Raw genomic sequence first — 22,004 nt, 5'->3', positions numbered from 1 at the left:
TTGTGGGAGAATTTGATCCCAACATTTTTCTGTATTGGCAGCTGAAGTTTTGTATTTAGCTAAATCAATGGTGATGTCACAATATTCTTGCGCAGTTTTAATAAATTTAAATCGATTGAGATTTTCAAGTGCAAAGAAATATAATTTTTTTATTCTGAGTAAATATTTAAAAATCACATATTTAAGGATATTGTTATGTAATTCTTATGCAATAAGAAAATGATTTCATGCTCGCATTTTCTTTCAAAATCATTTAATGTTTTTACGTGTCTCTTTAGACTTAGACGCGAGTGCCAAGAAAAGGGTTGTAGTATCACTCTGGAAGCATTCTGAATTTTATTTGCATGCTTTCAGTATCTAAACATGAGCGATAAATGTAAGATAACAGTTTTACACTTGTTAAACTGTATATAGCAACCAAAAGTGCTCAACATCCTAGACTGAGTAGGTGTTTAAATGCAGCATTGACTGTGAGAAAGAATTTCTGCGTGTTTCCCAAGAGCCATAATAGTAATAATGTAGTATTATATTTGATAAGTGGTATAAATAAATTTGGGTTTCATTATATTATTGAGGGGGAGGAAGTTACGAAAATCTAGATTGCCCAGAAATAAATGAAAACAAATCTTTAGGTTTATAGACCTACTAATATATATTAGTGTTGGGATGAGTAATCGAAATCGGAAAAATTTGAGCCTATTTTCCGATGCCAAAACTGGTTCCTTTAATTATCTATTCTATTTGATTTTGTTTTTATAAAACATTTTCCACTGCTTGTAGCAATTTTTTTTTTTTTTTTGTTACTCATGTTCACCCCTTACAAAGCATATCACCACTTGGACGTAAGGGGCTACTATTTGGGGCCATGTCTAGGGAAGATTAACAAGATATTTGTTTATGTTACATTTAAACTTCTGCATATCAGTACAGTCAGGGAAGAAAGCAGCAGGAAGGGAATTCCAAAGTCTAGCTGTTCGAGGGAAGAAACTATTATAATAGAAAGCTTTCTGACATTTAGGGAACACAACAGTGAAGGGGTGAGATCTTATTGCTAAGCGGGTTTGTCAGAGATATGTACGTTGAGGGGGTACAAGTGAAACGAGTTCATCAGAACACATTTCATTAAAATATTTGTAAAACAGGCACAGTTATGCAACATTGCGGCAATGAGACAGGGGTTGAAGCTTAGTTGATAAAGTGGGATATATTAGATTGACAACTCTTTCTTGGACTTTATCTAAGAGAGAGAGACTAGTGGTAGATGCACCAGCTCAGATGTGGCAACAATACTCCATGCATGGGTGAATGGTGGCCTTGTAAAGGTACAGGATACTCTCAGGCGTGATTAGTCTTCTAGCTCGATAGAGAACCCACCTTCTTTGCAGCAGCCTTTGCAATGTACTTTATGCATTTTTTCCAGTCCATATTGCCCGCAAACGTTAGGCCGAGGAGTTTGAAGGTAGAATTCTCAGGTAGGGTGCTATTTGTCATGGATATAAGGGGTTGGAGGGGCGTCTTGTAATTGTTAAAGGAGAGCAGTTTAGTTTTACTAGCATTAAATGTTACCATCAATTTGCGGCTCCATTCAGCTGTAGTCTGGAGGTTATTTTCTAACGATTCTGCCATTTTCTTAGATTTATGTAATCTGTTCTTCCCTCATGAATATTATAAATATTGAAATAATAAAGATTTGATTTAAACTTCCAGTACAACTAAAATCTCTAGACCACTCCCTCACAAATGTGTTTTTACGTTTGAGAAAACATAGGCACATTCAAGATGTGTTTTTACAGTAATTGGGACAAAATAACAATTTTAATATTTAGAGATTTATAAAGAATCAGAATAAGGAATTTAGTACGGAATTTGTAATTATATATATTCTTCAGAATAAAATTATCTAACTATCAACTGGTATAAAAACCTATGATTATAAGATTTACAGGATATTACTGGCAGTAATATTCTATAAGTACTATCCCACCTAATAAAAATTGCTCGATATACAAGATAGAGCAAATAAATCAAATTTTAGTCATTCAATAAATTTAAAAATTTATGACGTGAAATGTTTGAATTTATTAAGACAAATAATACATTTGAAATATTATAACTCCTTATCCTATAGGATTTCGATGTCTACCATCTCTTCAAAGGAGAAAATATTAGCAAATAGTTATAATGGTTTACACCTTATTTGCTAAAGTCAGTGAGACATGGAAAATCACAATTAAAGACATTCATTTCGGATTTTACGATGCAATTTGGATGTGAATTTTTATATCATTTTCATTAACTTCCCTTACTCTATGACATTTAAATACTTAAACAACTTTTAATTGGAGGTAAGGTGTAAATCATAACTTTGGAGGTGAAAATGAATCAACTGGATTTCTTCTCGAGTAGTCAGAGAGAGCAGCTTCCAGTTGAACTTTGTTTCCACTGGTGTTGATTTTGACACCTAACACAACCTTGAGATATCTCAGTTCAAGTTTATCAAAAACACCTGAGAGAACATATAGATCTCAGGGGTACTTCTACAGTTTATCGCCAAAAATGGAGACGCCATTTTTTTTCGTGCACCTGTTGTTAAAATGCGAGGGAGAAATCAGTATTTTAAACTATGACCGAAGCATGAAATAAATAACAAAAAAAAATTAAACTAATGATTTTTCGCTTTCATCTGAATTAATTTGTTGTTGACCCTTTAAAGTTGCTTTAATTAAAAAAAAAATGTTTCATTAAAATTATTTATTTGTTGTTTATAAATGTTTTTACAATTATATTTTGATAAATTTTTATACAGTAAATGTTTTGGTTTTCAAATGGCGCACGCCCAGTTTAGACAATTATGAATATGTCGTTTTCATTTTCTGTTTTTAATAATAAAAATATATATCTGTTTCATGAAAAATATTCCCATTTTCATTAATTAAATCGAAGCATTTTCAATTAAATAATTACGGATATATGTTCTCTTTCACTTTCTTCATTTACTTGTTTTCATAGTTCTTTCCGGAAATAATTAATATCTAGTTTAATTTTTTTGTTATTTATTTCTAACTTCGGTCATAGTTTAAAATATTGATTTCTCCCTTGGATTTTAATGACAGGTGTGCAAAAAAAAAAAAAAAAAAATGGCGTCTCTATTTTCGGCAATAAACTGTAGAAGTACCATCTCAGGAATTATTAAATAAACAAAAAAAAATGATTTTTACAGTGAAATTAATTTTTTCATTTACGCGCCACGTGCACATAACTTAATTATATTTTCAGTTCTTATTTTTTAAGTAATGTACAGTGCAATTAAAAAATAATTCAACAAAATCTTCAAATTTATCAAAAACGCCCGATAGAACATAAACAAAAGAAATGCACATTTTTACATGAAATTAATTTTTTATTTACATATGACTTGTTGCATGTAACATAAAACTTAGCTATATTTTGTTAATTTTTTTTTAAAGTAATGTAACTGTACAGTCTAATAAAAAAACAATTTAACAAAATGTTGGATATATCAAAAACGCCCGACAGAACATAAGAGAAATAAGTAAACAAAAAATGAGGCACTTTTAAAAAAAAAAAAAAAAAAAAAAAAAATTCCGTCAGTCACATGCAACTAAAAATGTTTTTTGGGTTTCAAATGTACCCAGTTTAATTTTGATATTATTTTAAACAATAACTTTCTATAACTTTGAAATAAACAAAAACAAACTCACTTAAGAACTTTGATTGAAAACTGTGAAACAAGTTTGTTTTGATTTTTGTGATGATACATCTATGTACTTCGGTCACTTGGGATTAAGTTGTAAATCTCAATGTGTAGGTGCAGTCACTTTTATTAGTGGTGCTCCTTGATTTATGAGCATAGTAATATGACACCAACAGATTATTAAAGAGGAGATATTTCTCTACAAAACAGTGCGATTTTGGAATTTTTTCAATTGAATTTCTTTCATATTTCTTTCACTGAAGTTTTCAAGTTGGATTTTTTTGTGAAAAACAACTTAAAACTCTTTTTTAAGCTCACCATATTGATAAGTGACCTTTTTTCTTGAAAATGCTACTATTTTTTTATATCTAGAGGCTCACAATATCACGCGCACCAAATTTGAAAAACAGCAACATTTTTTTTGTGTAAAAAATAAAGCCGTGTTCACCAAAATTAGTGACGTAACTTGAAGTAACCTGGAAAAAAAAATCTATTTAAGACAAAAAAAAAAAATTATATATCTATAAAGCAAAAAGATTAAATTTTATTTAAATCAAAACTTTATCAAAATAACCCAAAAAATAAACGAGATATCGCAAGTTGAAGTTAAGGGAAATTTAACTTTATTTACCAGTTTTCGCATCCTAAACTCGGCTAGTTTGGGATACCTAGTTTTAAAATTCCTAATCTACACAAGCACCCTATATTTTCTTGTAATTATTTTTTTATTCATCCATTTCCATAATTTTTAGAATTTATGCTAATTTCAACATGACAAAACATAATAATACTTTCACCTTAAATCCATTGATCCAAATAATTCCTAATCTACACAAGCACCTTATGGCTTTCTTGAAATTATTTTTCTGTAGATTCGTTTTCCATAAATTTTGAAATTCATAAGAATTTCGACAGAACATGTAAGTATATATTTTCACCTGAAATGCATTAGTTTGAATAATTGTTAATCTATGCAAGCACCTTATATTTTTTTTAATTAAGTATTGTTTAATCTTCTATATTTTTGGAATTTATACTAATTTTGTCATGACACGTATGTATGTAATAATGTTTTCACCTGAAATGCGGTAGTTTAAAAGATCACCAATGTAAACAAACACTGTTTGATTTTCTTGTAATTATTTTTGTATTGTTTGTATTGATTCATTTTCCCTAATTTTTGGAATTTATACTAATTTTGACATGACACATTAATAATGTTTTCACCTGAAATGTGTTTGTTTAAAATGATCTCCAATCAACACAAACCTCATGATTTTCTTGTAATCATTTTCCTATTAATTTTCCATAATATTCAGAGTTCATACAAATTTCGACATGACAGTATGCAATAAAGTTTTCATCTGAAATGTGTTCGTATGAAAGATCACAAGGAGGCACCTGAAGCACTAATAAAACCTAATTTCTAACCCACTCCTTCCTCATCTGTTGCATTCGTTTTAAGGTATATCCTCACAGGGCTCTACATTGCGAGTGATTTTTTTACATTGCGAGTGATTTTTCAAAGTAGCAACTAGAAATAATGAAAAGCTTATCTTTTGGTGATTATTTGTTTCACTGACAATCTTCCAAAGCTCACTACTGAGTGAAAAATATCTTTTCAATTTTTTTCTTCTTTTTAATAAAACGAACAAAGTTAAATTATTTAAACAATAAGAGTTTGATTGAACAATATACTTTTTTTAACGAAGGTTAAAATGACATCTGAAGAAATTAGAATGCTTATACCTTCAAATATCAAGAATTAAACTTTTTAAAAAATACAGAAAAAACTTTATTATCACAGAACGAAAATGTCATATTCTAAAAATCACATGGGTTTTGCTATTAAGTTTTCTATTTGGCTAGTAAATGAAAATATTTAGTTATCAATGGTCAACTCAAGATAAATTCGTCCATAGAGCCCTGCCTCAAATAACATGGCAAAAAATCACAGATTTTATAGTAGTAGCAATAGTTGTTTTTTTTTCACTCTCTATTAATTATATATACATGTGTGTCTCTCTCTTAAATGTATTTCTCCTCCTGCCACTTCACAACCTTCTCATTATATGTACGTAATGTCTTAAAAATAATAAAATCATGTCTTAAAAATAATAAAAACTTTAATTTCTATATAACTTTTTTCAGAGGCAAAATTTTTAAATCGACCCTGGTGTCTGAGTTCTTGCACTGGAAGAGAACTAAACAACTTGAATGATAAAAATCGCAATAAAAATTTGGAAACATTGAAAAAGAATAGAAATTTAAGATCCATCCAATCTCTTCGCAAGACAGATACTACTAGAATAGAAAACATTTTGTGTTGTGCACTTTCGTGTGAAGGCAATACTACAATTCCAACAATATAGACATAGTTCTAGAGTTGTAAGCCATGCTTAGTTTCAGAACAGTTTCTGATTGTTAGTTGTTCTAAACAAGTCCTGGAGGTGAGTGGTTCTCAGTAGACAGTTCTTGAGTTGGAAGCCACAGAGCAAAAGATTCTTCCCATGTTGACACAAAGAAAACATATGCGAAGTTGCTACAGAAAAGGTTTAATTTTTATTGAGCAATTCTAGTTTCTGATTGGCTGGTAGCAGAACGTGAATTAATTTGATTCATTAGTTCCTAGCAGCATCGTTTATATTATAGCTCAAAAATATTGCAACAATAGTTGATCAGCATAAAACAAAATAAACTGCTCTAAAAATAGTGAATTTAAGAACAGAGATACACGTATAATGAAAATATAAACAAATATCATTATTTGGTTCAACCCATCCTACAATAGTGAAGTAATTATACCAATAGGTAAATTATTCGTTGAATTAATAGACAAGCATTACCTTTTTAAAAATTATAAATAGGAGCAATGGTAAGATATGTTCCTGCTTCATGAATAACATGCAAGCTATCCTAAGGAAATGTAACCTTAAAAAAGGAATTTTTATGATGAACTAAATTAATTTGACAAAACAAACAAAGTGCTACAACCCATGTAATAAGACAAGTAATGCCCATCGACCATAAAAACACTTTAGATATTTCAAGATTTCAGGGTTGTTCTACTAAAATAGTCATATTTTCACATGCTTTAATAAATTCTAATGTACATGATATATTTGAAGAGATTTTTGGAAAATAATGGCTATTTTTATATCAGCTTTTTTTTTTTTTGACTCGTGCAGTGTTTAAAACCTTGGTGCCATTTCGTAGCCTCGTAGGAGATGTCCTTTTCTCCTCCTTGCAACCTCTATCTCACAGAAGAGATGTTGCAAGTTTGTCTCTGATGTATCGTTATTTTCATGGAAAGTGTTCAACTGAGCTTCAATCTATGGTCCCCCCTCGCCAAACTTTCACAAGAAACACTCGTCTAGCTGTAAACACTATCAATAATTTCCCCCACTCTTTATCTGTGCCTAAACCTAAACGTAGATTCCATGAACAAAGCTTCTTTCTTAGAACTGCACGCCTGTGGAATTGTCTTCCGTTTTCCTGCTTTCCGGCTGACTACAATATGGTTGTGTTCAAGTCTAAAGTAAATAAGTTCTTGATGAGCCGTTCCATATAAGTTATTAAATTTACCAAATTTTCATTACTAATGATTACTATATTGACCAATTTCTACTGTACACTCTTTAACCCTTATCCTTGAGTGGCCTCTGGGCCTTGATAATGTGGCGATGCCTTTGTAAAAAAAAAAAAAAAAAAAAAATCAGAAAAAAACTTATTGTTGTGGTACGAAACAAAAAAAGGGCATTGTCCTTTTTTGTCTTAAAAATAAAAATTCAACATGACATGTCGTGAACATATTTTACTAAATATTTTTCATACCCCAACTAATAAGTAAAATAATGTTTTTATGTATTAAAATGATAATTCTATATTGATTTCTCATTTCGTACCAGCAGTATGTAATGATGCACCGCGTGAAATATGAGTAAAAAGTTTTCCACATGTCTCATTATCCTATATACTGAATTTCAAGTCTGTAGATTAAAACTTTGTTGGCCATATACGTTGAGAATTGTCCACACATACACACACACACATTCTCACTTTTATAGCTCTGATCCCCATCTGGCATCAATTGAAATGGATGGCTCTCGTCTAGGTGAAGCCCCATGTTTTGATAAGCTTCTGGGCTTGACCTTTACTCCTGACCTGAAATGGAACACATACATCAAGTCTGTTGCCAAAGTCGCTGGGAAAATGGTAGGATCCTTCTACTGCTCCAAAAGATATCTCACTGCTGATGCAATTCTCTATCTATATAAAAGCCAAGTACGTCCAAGGATGGAGTACTGCTGCCACATCTGGGCAGGAGCTGCTAAAAACAGCCTATCCTGCCTTGACAGAGTACAAAATAGGCTTCGTGGCTTAGTGCGGGATGCCCTTTTTTCTTCCCTGCAACCTCTCTCCCACAGAAGAGACGTTGCGAGCCTGTCTTTGTTTTATTGTTACTTCCATGACAAGTGCTCGTCTGAGCTCCAATCCCTGATCCCTCCTCGCCAATCTTTCACAAAAAACACCTGTCCAGCTGAAACCACTGTCAAAAATTTTCCCCGCTCTTTATCTGTGCCAAAACCAAAACGTAGATTCCATGAACAAAGCTTATTTCTTGGAAGTGCACGCCTGTGGAACTCTGTTTCGTTTGCCTGTTTCCCACCTGACTACAACCTGGATGTCTTCAAGTCCAATATAAACAAATTCCTGATGAACCGCCCCCTTAAATAAGACACTTTATCAAATCTCAACACTAACGTACTGTACACGCTATGACCCTTATTCCCGAGTGGCTTCCGGGCCTTGATAAGTGGTGACCACCTTGTAAAAAAAAAATATATATATATATATAGATTGGTAGTTACCTTTTACAATCATATGAAGTTTGTGTTTGTACAGAAAAATCATAAACAGCAAAAGGTGATGTTGCGATATATAATTCTTAGCAAGCGTTAAATGTTGAAGTATTTTACGGCATGGTGCACTCATCTCTCTCAAACAATGATCGTTACATTTTCAACCCCACCCTCTAAAAAATCAAAACTTGAAAGTATAAAAAAGAAGAAAATGTTAATTTGATGGTCAGTGTTGAAAGCAGGTATTCATTTGAGTTCATTTGGTTAAAACTAAGTGTACCTAATCACATCTAATATATATAGAAAAGACAACATAATTTCTTATGTTTGTATGTTTTAGCTCCAGAAAAACCTCCATGTATAAATACTGGGGATCTAATTGCGAACAGACCACTTCTGAGAAAAATCAAAGGTAACTCAAATCTTTTTTTCATCAAGTTTCTTAACACTTTATATTAGTTTGTAACTATTGATTTAAAGTATTAGTAACGTTTGAAATGGGTTTTTTTTTCAACTTGTAGATAAGATGACAACAACAAAATGAAGAAGAAATGTATAAAACCAATAGAACGCAGCTTTATAAATTCAACAAACTTTGTTTTTATGAATATACTTTTTTATTGAATAATCTATAATAATCTATTCTGCTAAAAGGAACAAATTACAAAGAAAGAGAATGATCGCCCTACATCTTATTGACATGGGACCCTATTTCCATTCTATCCCCTTCTGAAGTTTTCTATTCTGGCTCGGAAAGACTGGGTTCAGTAGAAGATACTCAACCCTTTGAGAACAGGAATGATGGGAAGGAATTAAAAGAGGAGGGTGTGGCAAAACTGATCGTTTGGAGAAGAGAACAAGACTAAAAAACATTGTTTTACTTGCCTTTTACTATTCAAGTGCTTAGAGTCAGTTAAAGTACAGGCTGTGCAAAAAGTCACTGAAGGGTTTTGAACTTAAATAGATTCTTTATTTTTGATAATACCTTTCTGTAATTTTAACACAATCTGACTAAGACATTGGGATTTTTTTAATGCAAAATTCAAACAATCTTTATTCATGAGAAATAATGTCTTTTAAATGTTGCCCATTTTCAGCTTTGCATATGTGTGCTCTTTCCAAAACATTATTCATGACAGACTGCAGAATCTCTAGATTGCGATTTTACTCCCTCTTGCAGGATTTGGGGTTTGTTAACGTAGACTATCTCATAGGGCTATCTCTTACATGAAAATGCGGTCGCTAAACTCTTTGAGTAAAAACAATTGACCCCTGATTTTGGGGTCCTGGATATGACCTTAAACTATATCCGATGGTGAGGCCCCAGCTTGCAGGCCTTAGGGAGTGTGGAGCCACCCTTTAATTGCCATTGCTCCCAGATCCACTCTGACCCGGAGTGGTAGTACCTGTTAGGGTTCCAACTATGGGTTAAATAGAAACTGACTTGCAAAAAACAAATATATTCTATTAAAAAAAATTTATTCAAAATCACCGGATTCACCATTAAATAACCTGAAAAGGGTTGATATGCCGTAAAACAAAAACAACCAACCAACCAACCTGATTTTGGTAAAACAATTTTACAACTTGTGTACATTGTTCAATGCAATACTTATCCATAATTAATTTCCGAAATATTATCTGTAAAATATCTGAAATATAGAAAAAAAATCAAGCATTAATGGTAAAGTGACCAAGATTTTCAACCCTTCAGTGACTTTTTGGACATCATGTACTTCCTGACATCTAGCATCACACTACTGAAAGCAATGACAAGGCAAGTTCCTTCACTTTTATTGTTCTTCAGCATTTCTATTGTGAAGCGATTTATTGAAATAAAACATAAGAAAAGGACATTATTAAAAATATACAATAAAAATTAACAAAATTATAAAAAGATAAAAATAACACAATTAGTCTTTATTTGTACTTTGAATAACAAAATTAAAAGAAAAATAAAAGGTTTTATTTTTCTTTTAATTTTATAAGAAATATGTTTATGAAATTATACAAATTGTTCTTAAATTTTTTAAAATAAGTTTTTTTTTTAATTTTATGTTTATGAAAGCATAAAAAAAAATCATTGAAATCAAAATAACAAAATTTCAAACATCATAAAAAACGTATCCAATACATATTCCAAAAAATATTTTTAAAAGATTTTAAAACATGTTTTCAATAATTCTTTAAAAAACAAAACAAAAAAGAATGATTTCAATAATTTTTAATTAAAATAAGATGAAAACAACTTTTCTATGATTATTAAATAAAAAAAAAAAGGAAAGACCTGAAAAATGTAATAAAAAAAGAGTATTATCACATGGGAGATATAAACGTAACAGAAAAAAGCAAAGGAACTGATTTGCCTTGTCACTGCTTCTGGTAGCACTACGCTAACTGACTATAACCACTCAAGCAGTGAAGTTGTCTGAACGAGAATAATCTACCCTTATGGATTAAATAACGACTTCAGTCCAAAATTCTATACAACTTCCAGAGTTCAACTTAAAATGATTCTCAAGTTTCAAAGAATGTACCTGAATAAGGTCAAAGGTTACACATCATTCAAACAATCAAGATGAGAATAGTAGTCTGAATAATACAACTATTCAATCTTCATCCAAAAAATTCTGAAACGTGCTTTAAATGAACTGATTTTTCATTTGATTTTGGAGAATTTTTTATTTAATAAAAATCAAACAAAAATCAATTTTTTTTCTGTAAAAATAATTGTCTTAAATACTAAATTTAAATTTGAACATATGGTATGTATAACCAAATAAAAAAAAATCATCACTCAATCTTTTTAAATAAAAATTAAAATGCATAGTTTTGTTAGCCAAAAATGTGTGAGCTGTCCTGATTTATATAGAAAATTGTATTTGTATTGTGCAATTATCTTTGTGGTTCAATCTCATGAAATATAGATTTTCCTAAAATCTTATCTTCCCTTAACTACATATCACACGCACACACACATATATATATATATATATATATATATATATATATATATATACTAGCAAAAGTACCCGTCGTTGACTGGGTTCAAAAACAGCCTACAGAAAATGGACTGATTTATGAAAGTATGATAGGTTATGAAAAGGAAGGGTTGTAAAGAGATAGCTTCGAATTTGGGGGTATCAAAACCAAAGCAAAATATGATGAAAGTAAAAATAAAATAGATAAACCCCATAATTTATTATACCATACCTGTTCACACTGAAACACTTATCACAATATTCTGTGGATCTATATTAAAAAAACCTTGTTAAATTTTGTGACATATTTCCATTCTATGGAGGTCAGGCGCGAACGAACACCCCATAATTTTATTATACCATATTTCTTCAAACTGAAACATAATTATCAAAGTATATTTACGCAGATAGATATGAAAAGTCTTTATTGAAGTTTATGCCTATTTCCATTCTTTGGAGGCCAGGCGCGAATGCAGACCCCACAATTTTATTATACTATCCCTATTTAAGTTAAAAGATACTTATCAAAGTATTGTTATTTACATCTATATCAAAAACACTTGTAAACGATTTTTTTTTAATTTTTAAATTTTTTATTTCCATACTTTGTAGACCAGGTGTGTACGCAGACCCCATAATTTTAATGAATCATCATTATGCAAGAGCAAACATACCCATTTCTGTGTCTGGATACATCTTCTATCATTATATGTGATCAGTTTTCTATAATAGTCAACCATATAGGAGCCTATTCGTGACCAGACACACACACAAACGTTTAGCTTTATATTATAGAAGATATATACACACGCACGCACGCACGCACACACACATATATATATATATGCTAGCTGTATATATCCGGCATTGCCCGGGAATCTTTACTTTCATTTTTACTCTCCTTTTATAAACTTTTTGCTATCACGTCATTCCATAATTCAATTTACAAATATTTTTTTCTCATTTTCAATTCATGTTCAAATCTTAAATATTTCGATTCAATTTAATGTTTGGTAAAACTGTTCAAAGACACGTTTTGCACATTAATTTCAAAAATTGCAAAATTTTTTCACAAATTCTTTATTTCTTTATTAGAAGGTGGAAATAGGACTTATCATTGTGAGAATTGCAAAGAAATAGGCCATCTCTCCAAAGACTGTTATCATTCAAACGTAAGTCTTAATTAATTTTTTTTATTTTCTAAGTCGTCCTAAAATATTTTGTCCTAGGATTATTCAGTCAAATGAACTTAATTAAGTCTATTTTTCTGTTAATTCCCAGTAATTATACTTTTTTAGATGCATGCATCCATTCTTATAGTAGATTGAATAAACATGGCTTAAAATTATACATTCTTATTTTGTTTTTTGTTTTCCAAAAAGTGTTCTATGCACATTTTTAAAAATTTAAACAAAATTAGATCGATTCAGTGTTGCTCCATGGAGGAAAAAGTAAAGGAAAACGGAAATCACTAATTCATTTTAACTTAAAACAATATTTGCTTTGATTTTATCAAATTTATCGATAATCAGCTAAAAAGCAAGTTCATGCTTATTTTTTATTTATTTTTACTTTTGTGAAATTAAAATTTTATTAACATATTATTGCTTATTGTTTAAAAATTAAACATTTTGGACAGGTAAATGTATGATGTTATTAATAAGTAGTTCTTATAATTGATAAAATTTCATAACTTTTCATAAATTTAATGAAATAATAATTATTTTTGATGACAGGATGACCAATAAACATATCATCCATGGAAGTAACGTTAAGAAAGAAATAGCGACAGCTAAGAGGGAATTTACGGAAACCACTAAAAAACGCATCGAAGCACAAAAATTAGGAACTCGTGACTTCTGGAAAATCTACAACAGTGTAGTAAATAATGGGCAATCAACAATTCCCCCACTAACCAACAATCACGAGGTTCTTTGCTCAGCAACCGAGAAGGCTAACATGCTTGCCAGTCGGTTTGCCTCCAACTCTACACTGGACCCTCTAAACCACCCCCTACCTGACTTTCCTATGCGGACAGACGCCACGCTAGACGATCTGGAAATCACCCCTGCTCAGGTGCATGCTATCATAAAAATCCTTGACACTTCCAAAGCATGTGGACCCAACCTCATCCCAGCTGTGCTATTAAAAAAGTGCTCAGCCGAAGTAGCTCCAGTTCTCTCCAAACTCTACAACAAATGCCTTAATGAATCTTGCTTTCCGAGCTGTTGGAAAACTGCTTCTGTGGTACCAGTATTCAAGAATTCTGGCGAAAGAACTGACCCATTAAATTATCGCCCTATTAGCCTCCTCCCACTTTTCGCCAAAATATTTGAGACCTTAATTAACCATGCTCTAGTCCAGCACCTTACAGATGCTAAACTTCTGACCGACCATCAATATGGATTTAGACAAGCCCGTTCCACGGCAGACATCCTCACTGTAATCTCTGAACGCATATACCATTCACTGGACAAAGCGGGAGAGGGCAGAGCGGTAGCTCTAGATATATCTAAGGCTTTTGACAGGGTATGGCATGAGGGTCTCCTCAGGAAGATTAGATCTTACGGTATCACTGGTAGAATACTTAACATAATTAAATCCTTCTTAGATAAGAGAAAAATCCAGGTTGTCCTCGACGGTCGTACGTCTAAACAATATAATATAAATGCGGGAGTGCCCCAGGGATCTATACTTGGTCCTCTGCTGTTCCTGATATTCATAAATGACCTCCCCGACAAAATTGCCTCTGAGATGGGTATATATGCTGATGACACCACACTCTATAGCAGGCACGACAGGAAAACAAATGAACATATATCTAAAGTAATGGCAGAAACACTAGAGGATGACCTCAAATCAGTAGTGGAATGGGGACAAAAATGGATGGTAACGTTCAATGCCACCAAGACAAAACTGGTTTCATTCAATAATTACAAGAAACCTTCTCTACCACCTATAGCAATGGCCAACAACTCTTTAGCTGAGAGTACGTCTTTCAAGCTCCTTGGCCTAACGTTCACAGGAAACATGAGCTGGAACAATTACATCGAGGGCATTGCCAGGGCCGCTGCGAGGAAGGTGGGCTCTCTCTACCGTGCTAGAAAACTTCTAACACCCGAAAGTATCCTGTACCTCTATAAGGCCACTATTCGCCCATGTATGGAGTATTGCTGTCATATTTGGGCCGGTGCATCGGCTACTAGTCTCTCGCTCCTTGACAGGGTTCAAAAGAGAGTCGCAAATCTGATAGGCCCTAAACTGGCATCAAAACTTCAGCCTCTGTCCCATCGTCGAAACGTTGCATCCCTCTGCCTGTTCTACAAGTATTATAATGGTGAATGCTCTGAAGAACTGCAAGCACTTGTGCCCCCACGACGTGAACACCCTCGACAGACCCGACAAGCTACAAAATCCCACCCCCACACTGTAGAGATCCCTAGATGTAAAAGATCTTTCTACTCCAGTAGTTTCTTCCCCAGAACTGCTAGACTTTGGAATTCCGTTCCAGGTCACTGCTTCCCCAACTGTACTGACATGCATAAGTTCAAGTGCAACGTGAATCAACATCTCGCTGCCCTAATCCCTACATAGTACCCCAGTAGATGTTTCCCCTGATAGTAGCCCCCTACATTAAAGTGGCAATGTGCCTTGTTTGGGGTGAAAATGTAATAAAAAATAAAAAATAAAAAAAAAAGAATCCTTAGTAAAATTCACAGTCATTTCTTCAATCAAACCATATTTTGAACAATTAAACTTCATGTCATGCCTAACTTATCCACCAAATTTCAGTTATGAATCTTCAGCAGTCTTGATCTGATTGACATTCAATGATATACAGAGGCACTTTAGTGATCATCTCATCAGGAGGAAGTGTGATCCTAAATGGACTTTATGTTCATTGTATCTTGACCCCCTAGATTTTTATTTGTGAGATTATATCAAGGATATTGTCTATCAGTATAATTGTCAAACTATATCTGATGGTTATTACAGCCAAAATCAGATCAGTGCCAAGAGAGAAATATGTCAAATGAGTGCATAACAAATTTCTACATTATACCCATATCTACTTATCATAGGACCAAAACAAAGATTGTTGGACAATCATTACTTAAACTTACTGGACAAGTCAGTTATAGATAGTTTTGATTACAAAACGATTGTGAATTTTATTAAAGAAGTCTCTGGGTGGCATTTTTTGTGTGTCACTCCGTATCAATCCTATTTACAAAGTGCCTTCAATAAGTTTCCAGACTTTTTTTGTACAGGCATTTAATATTGTCGTAGACTCTTAAACATTCAGTATGTTATTGGTATACATCTTATGAGATGACTAATTTTTATGATTCCATGTTCAAATGAACAGCTACAGCAGGAATTAAAATACACCCTACTAAAGCCTGATTATTACAGCTGGTGAATTTCAAAAATGCAATCTGGATGTGAGGACACTTTAGAAGAATGATATGCAATAAAATTCTGTTTAAAACTTGGAAAAAATGTCACAGAAACGTATGGCATACTTCAGACTGCTTTTGGACCATCTTGAATGAAGATCTGTTTTTGAGTGGCATAAAAAATTCAAAGAAGGCAGGGAGTCTGTGAGAAATAATGAAAGGTGCGGGAAAAGTAAGGAAATCAGAACACCAGAGTTGATTGGCCAAATAAAGAATTTCATGGATAAGGACCGTCATGCGTCTATAGAGACAATAAGTGCACAGTTTGATGCTAGAATAGAAACTGTACTCACAATTATTGATGAGAAACTGAAGATGTGGAAAATTTGTGCAAAGTTTGTCCCAAGGATGCTCAGAGAAGATCATAAAGATAGATGTTGTCATAACAGCAGGGAGATGGTCGAGCTGATCAATTCAGATCCTGCAGTTCTTGATGCTCTGGTGACCTGCAGTGAAAGCTGGATTTACTTTTATGATTCAGAGGCCAAGAGGCAGTGGAAGCATGCTGGCTCTCCCAGACCCAAGAAGACCAGACAGAGCAAATTTATGCAGAAACTTATGATGATCCCTTTTTTTGACAACACGGGCATGAGCTACATGCACTGGGTTCCCACAAGGAATGCGATGTTGAGGTTTTAAGGGAGTTCAGGAAGAGATTCCATCAGAAGAGGCCAGCACTCTTCAAATCGGGTCAGTGGCATTTCCACCAGGAGAATGCATCAGTCCACAACTCCATCCTTGTCACAAACTATTTGACCTAGATATGCATCAAGACAGATCCTCATCCTCCCTATAGACCAGACCTGCTCCATGTGACTTCTAGTTATTCCCTAAGCTCAAGGAAAACCTTAGAGGCTGTCAGTATGAGACAACTGAGGAGATGAAAGAGGCCATGATGAGGGTCATTGATACTCTCACACAAGAAGACTTTCATGGACCTTTCAGAAATTGTTGGAATGGTACAACAAGTGCATTGCAGCTGGAGGAGATTACTTTAAAGCAAACTAGAGTTTCATGTGTGTTTATTATCAATAAAATGTGCACATGCAGAAAAGGTTTGAAAACTTATTTAGGGCACCTCATAAGAATCAAATCAACATGATTTTAAGCACGTATATAACTTTTGAATAAATTATTACATGAAACATTTTAATTGTTTTTGTTTTCATATAATATCAAATGATTCTTGAATTAATTTTGTTTATTGCAGCAATAATTTCATTTGGCAAACAATTGGTTTAAATTTTTTCTTTTATATTTTTAGGGTGATATTTGTATATTGTGTGGTGACTCAGGCCATCTGCGGCAAACGTGTCCAAATATATTTTGTTTTAATTGTAAGTGTCCAGGTCACCGTATAATTGATTGTACAATTAGTTATAAAAACTACAAAGTTACCTGCCATCGATGTCAAATGTTCGGACACACGCAGCATGTAAGTATATGAATCATTTCTCCTCCTTACTCTTTTCCTCCTATTTCTATTGTATGTGAACAGCAAATTGTAAACTATATACTCGCGGACGTCTTCTTATTCATATAAAATTCTGTCTATCTAGTGTTATTTTAAAATCTAATAAAATAAAAAGTGTCAAACTTATGATACACAAAACCAAAACACAATCACCAATTTTATAAAACTTATTTATTTACAAATATAAACTAAGTTTTCTCAGAAACTTTTCTTTGTGTAATTCTTTAAAATCGACCCAATGCAACATTGCGAAACATATAGCAATTTACAGCATGTCATCATCTTCAGAAGTATGTGTTGAACAGCTTCTAGAAATTAACGTCTAAACAAGTATATTTCTGGCCAGGTTTTATTCATCCCTCTTTTTCATCCATCCGTATCATTTTTTCCCATGTTTTTCTTGGCTTTACATTATTGTCAAATTATTCTGCTACTTCAACTGTTGTACACATATTAATCAAAGCATCTATTCCTTCAGTGTGATCATACATCTATTCCTCTCCATGCAATGCATATCCTCAACCGTCACTAACCAAAGCATTCACATTCAGTATTTCAGTGTGATTATACTAATAAAGTCTTTAAGCCTCAAATTATACATCTATATGATCATGCTTATTTCTCTCCATGCAACGAATGTCCTCAACCATTACTGGCCAAACTTGACTTCCATACATCATCACGCTACGTACTCATGCTTGATCGATTCTTCCCTTCATCGACAATGGGAACATTCTGCAGATTAGTAAGAGCAAAAGTTCCCTGAACTTATGCCATCCACTCCTAATTTTTGCATTCATATTAGCATCAGTTACTGCATGAACTCACAAAAATAACAAAACTTCTTAACTTAAGTAGCTTTGTCATCATAATATTCTTTCTCTTCATCCAAGTTTTTTTTGTTTCCATTGTCTTACACTTGTTTCACACAAAATGGTTATCATCTTTCAACTTAACAGAAATTGTACTGTATTTCTTGTGTACCCAATGCCACAAAAACTGAGTTGCATCCATCTCCCTTTCTACAAACTGAATAGCGGAACTTTTCTCTTTCTCAGATGATTTCCTACAATACAATCACTGATGAACATTTTGGTCTCAGTAACATTCACTCCCAGACCTTTAATTTCCATGACATTTCCTGTACAACTCAATGAGTAAAGGTTTCATTGTTTCACAGATAAGCATAAAATCATCAGCATACACAAATTCTTCTGGACAGCATGCACAAAACTCCTTCGACAATAATTCTAATTTTAATATGATTTGAGGCATTGTTGTACTTTATATAAAACAAGCTTCACCAATCACTTTGTTGCTCTTAGTTTATGCAAAGTTCATGAACAGCATCTTTTAGAACTCTCTCAATAGGTTTCTCTAAATCCATAAAAGCAAAATACAGGTTCTTCTTCTTCTTACCAAGATACTACTTTTGTCTTAGGATAAATAAAACACCAGTTGAACTCAAATATAAAACCAAACTGTTTTTCATCTATTCATTTTTTGATTTCTTTCAACCACTTTCAATATCTGATGAATCAATTTTAAGCAATAGTAACATTTCACTACTACGTTCCCAGAACAACATCTTTAACAATCTGATTTTTCAAATCTGCGATCATCTCAATACCTGCTTCACAGCCGTCAACATTTCTGCAACAAATCCTAATACTTATTTATCTTACAGCATCCATTTCTTTCTCAAATCTTATAGTTATTGCTTCTGAGCTAATTAATTCTCTTGGTCCCATAAAAACTGAATATTTAATAATTTCTCATAATATTTCTGTTTCTTGGTAGCCTCTCATTGTCATTATGAATGCATTTCTATCCAACAATGTCCATATTTAGTCTAGCAGTCCGAATGAAGAAACTATTAAAGCAGAAGGCTCTCTGGCATCTAAGGACTCCAAGTCTTTTGCAATTCTCCAAATAAAATCAAATTAACATGTTTTTTTTTGTTGTTTTTTTTTTCAGGAATGTCCTGATTTATGGCGTCGATTCCGTTATACAGTAAGTAAATATTTTTCCACTTTTAAATTGATAATTAATTTTCATTGAAGCTGGTTATTATGGCCTTTCCATTTAACAAATAAAATAACTATGCATGAATTTCTAAACAATTATGTATAATGTACACATATTTACACTCACCTTAATGTTATCATCCTTCACGTTATCCTACGTTTGAGCTTTCTTTTCTCCCACCACTCATTCCAAGTTTGTATATATCTAAGATTCTATTCAGTAAATACTATTCGTGACAAAATTTTGTAACTAAAATGAAAAATGACACATCGAAATGAAATAAACCTGATTCCAGGTTATTTTTTTGGTTTTCTTTATTTTGTTTTTTTTTTTGTTTGTTAGAGTTATTTCTGTTTATCTTGTAAAATTATTCTATTATCAAAATAAAATGTTTCTGAATTTTTGAGATGAGGATTGATAGTTTGTGTTATTTGAACTACTCTTCTTATCTTGCATGTTATTTTCTCACAATGTTCAACAAATTCAACCTACCTGTAATGCATCTTGTCAAACTTGGGAATGTGTTAAATTCTGATTAGAACCCTTTATTTAATCCATTGGGCTGCCATGCTCTCATTCTGTCAGCCATGACCAGGTAGAACTCTTACAAGATCTGCAGTTGTTTACTTAGTATTGCTGCATTGAGAATTGAACCGTCATCCTCTAGAAGAGTCTCACTTAGAACTGAGTTTACATAGTACTTTATCCGTTTTGCCAGACTTTCTTCAAGTCTGACATAATGACTGAAACATTGTGAAACGTTGCATCGAAACGTTGTGAAAATAACACTCAAGATGAGAAGAGTAGTTGGAATATTCCAAAAATTCCAAATAACCTTTTCACATGGAGAAATAAGTATCATTTTTGAATGCTATTTTTTTTTTCCAGACTACAAAAGGACCATGCGTAATAAGTAACTATATTGTCAACAAACGTGTTTATTGCTATAACTGTGGAGAAAAAGGTCACTATGGATATGTAAGTTTTTTTTTTTTAATTTTATGATTATAACTTTATTATTATTGTCAGCATTTGTCGCATGTATCTGTTCATTAATGATCCCATGACTAAAGGTATTACTTGAGCTGAACAGTGGGGTCGAGCCTTCGCTTACCCTATAAAATTGACTGTGCAAACTTATCACATCTGACAGGCATGCATCCCCCATCAAGACATTCTTTCCCTCACACTGTTTAACTATGCCATTGATTGGATCACCACAAGTGTTCAGTTTCTTATTGAGTGTCTCAGTTGGCTGCACCTTTGTCCAGACTGACTTTGACTACGTTAACAACATAGCCATTCATGTAGAAAATTTTGCCGACATCCAATTAGCTATAGACAAAATACGCCACTTCACATCTAAGATTAGTATGATGGTAAATGCTACAAAAACAAAAATCCTTTATGCAATATTTCTACCCTTTGAAAAAAACGTGCGATTATTATTAATGTGGAAACCCTAGAAGAGGTTGATTGCTTCAAATACCTGAGCTCAACGTTTGAAGGATATAATGACATCGACATCAACAATGCTTACAACCTACAACCTCGTTTCTGGTTTTGTGCCGAGATCACAAGAAGTACACAAGTCTGGATTTTTCAGGCACTTGTTTCATTGCTCCTTCTTTACAGCTATGAAATCTGGCCAGTGATTGATTGAGATTGTCGGACTGACTTCCTCATCTTGGTTGTTATTGTCACAACGTTTCGGCCGTTTTGCCCTCCGGCCTTCGTCAGGTGTTTTGTATCGAACTGGGGAACCGTTTGTTAGGAGTCTCGAACCCAACCCTTTATTATTATTACAGGGGTACAGTGTTCGGACTCCAGCTAGGCTTTCTCTGTTTTGAATGTTACTTTTTTCACTGCCTTCATTCAGGATTGAACTCAGCACCTTTGGGTAACTGTAAACTTTGATACAACGTCTAGGACCACTCGGCCATATGTCACTAGGACAATTCTTAGTTGGTTTTTGTTAATCTTAAACCTATGTTGTTATTCAAGGTTTTCTCTCTCTATCAGAGGTGTCCAAATTGCATTCAGCTCTATGCTTGGTTTGCTCAGTAGGTTGTTATGTCCGAGCATGTGAGCTGTTTCTTTAAGTTTTCTCACTTTCCAGTGGGTTTCTCTGTTTATTATTTTTACTTCATCCCATAGGGGGCGATGATCCCCCTCTCCATCCAGACATGGTTGGCTATACCCGATTTTTCCGTCTCCCCTTTAGTTACCGCTTTTCGGTGTTCTTCCACCCTTAATTTAAGGGGGCGGCATGTTTCACCCTTGTAAACCTTTCTGCAACTGCATGGGATGGAGTTTATGCAGTTTTTGGTCATGTTCTCATCCATGCGGGGCTTCACTCGTACCAGGTGTCGTCGGAGTGTTGACTCGCTTTTGAATACTGTCCTGATGTTGTAGGGGGCACATATTCTCTGAATCTTTTCGGAGATGCCTCGTATGTATGGTAGGCAGACCGTTGGAGATTTT

At 33.2% G+C, this 22,004-nt stretch overlaps 1 protein-coding gene across 8 annotated transcripts in view; it reads left to right on the top strand.

Annotated features, from left to right (window-relative positions):
* LOC145266450 (zinc finger CCHC domain-containing protein 7-like) overlaps positions 1–22,004 on the top strand; it is a 90,845-nt gene that overhangs the window by 19,256 nt on the left and 49,585 nt on the right. For 6 of the 8 annotated variants that reach the window (XM_080122191.1, XM_080122161.1, XM_080122182.1 and 3 more), the window contains exons 4-9: positions 4,588–4,635; positions 8,918–8,989; positions 12,654–12,730; positions 17,283–17,453; positions 19,470–19,505; positions 20,409–20,498. In XM_080122191.1, the coding sequence (XP_079978317.1) occupies positions 4,588–4,635; positions 8,918–8,989; positions 12,654–12,730; positions 17,283–17,453; positions 19,470–19,505; positions 20,409–20,498 (494 nt within the window). The remainder of the gene's footprint in view (positions 1–4,587; positions 4,636–8,917; positions 8,990–12,653; positions 12,731–17,282; positions 17,454–19,469; positions 19,506–20,408; positions 20,499–22,004) is intronic. The other 2 variants (XM_080122171.1, XM_080122146.1) reach the window with 1 other exon arrangement.

The sequence above is a fragment of the Euprymna scolopes genome, chromosome 4, assembly GCF_053919585.1.
Source record: "Euprymna scolopes isolate OS-2025 chromosome 4, ASM5391958v1, whole genome shotgun sequence".
Classification (NCBI taxonomy): domain Eukaryota; kingdom Metazoa; phylum Mollusca; class Cephalopoda; order Sepiida; family Sepiolidae; genus Euprymna; species Euprymna scolopes.
This window is presented reverse-complemented; position numbering and strand designations above follow the sequence as displayed.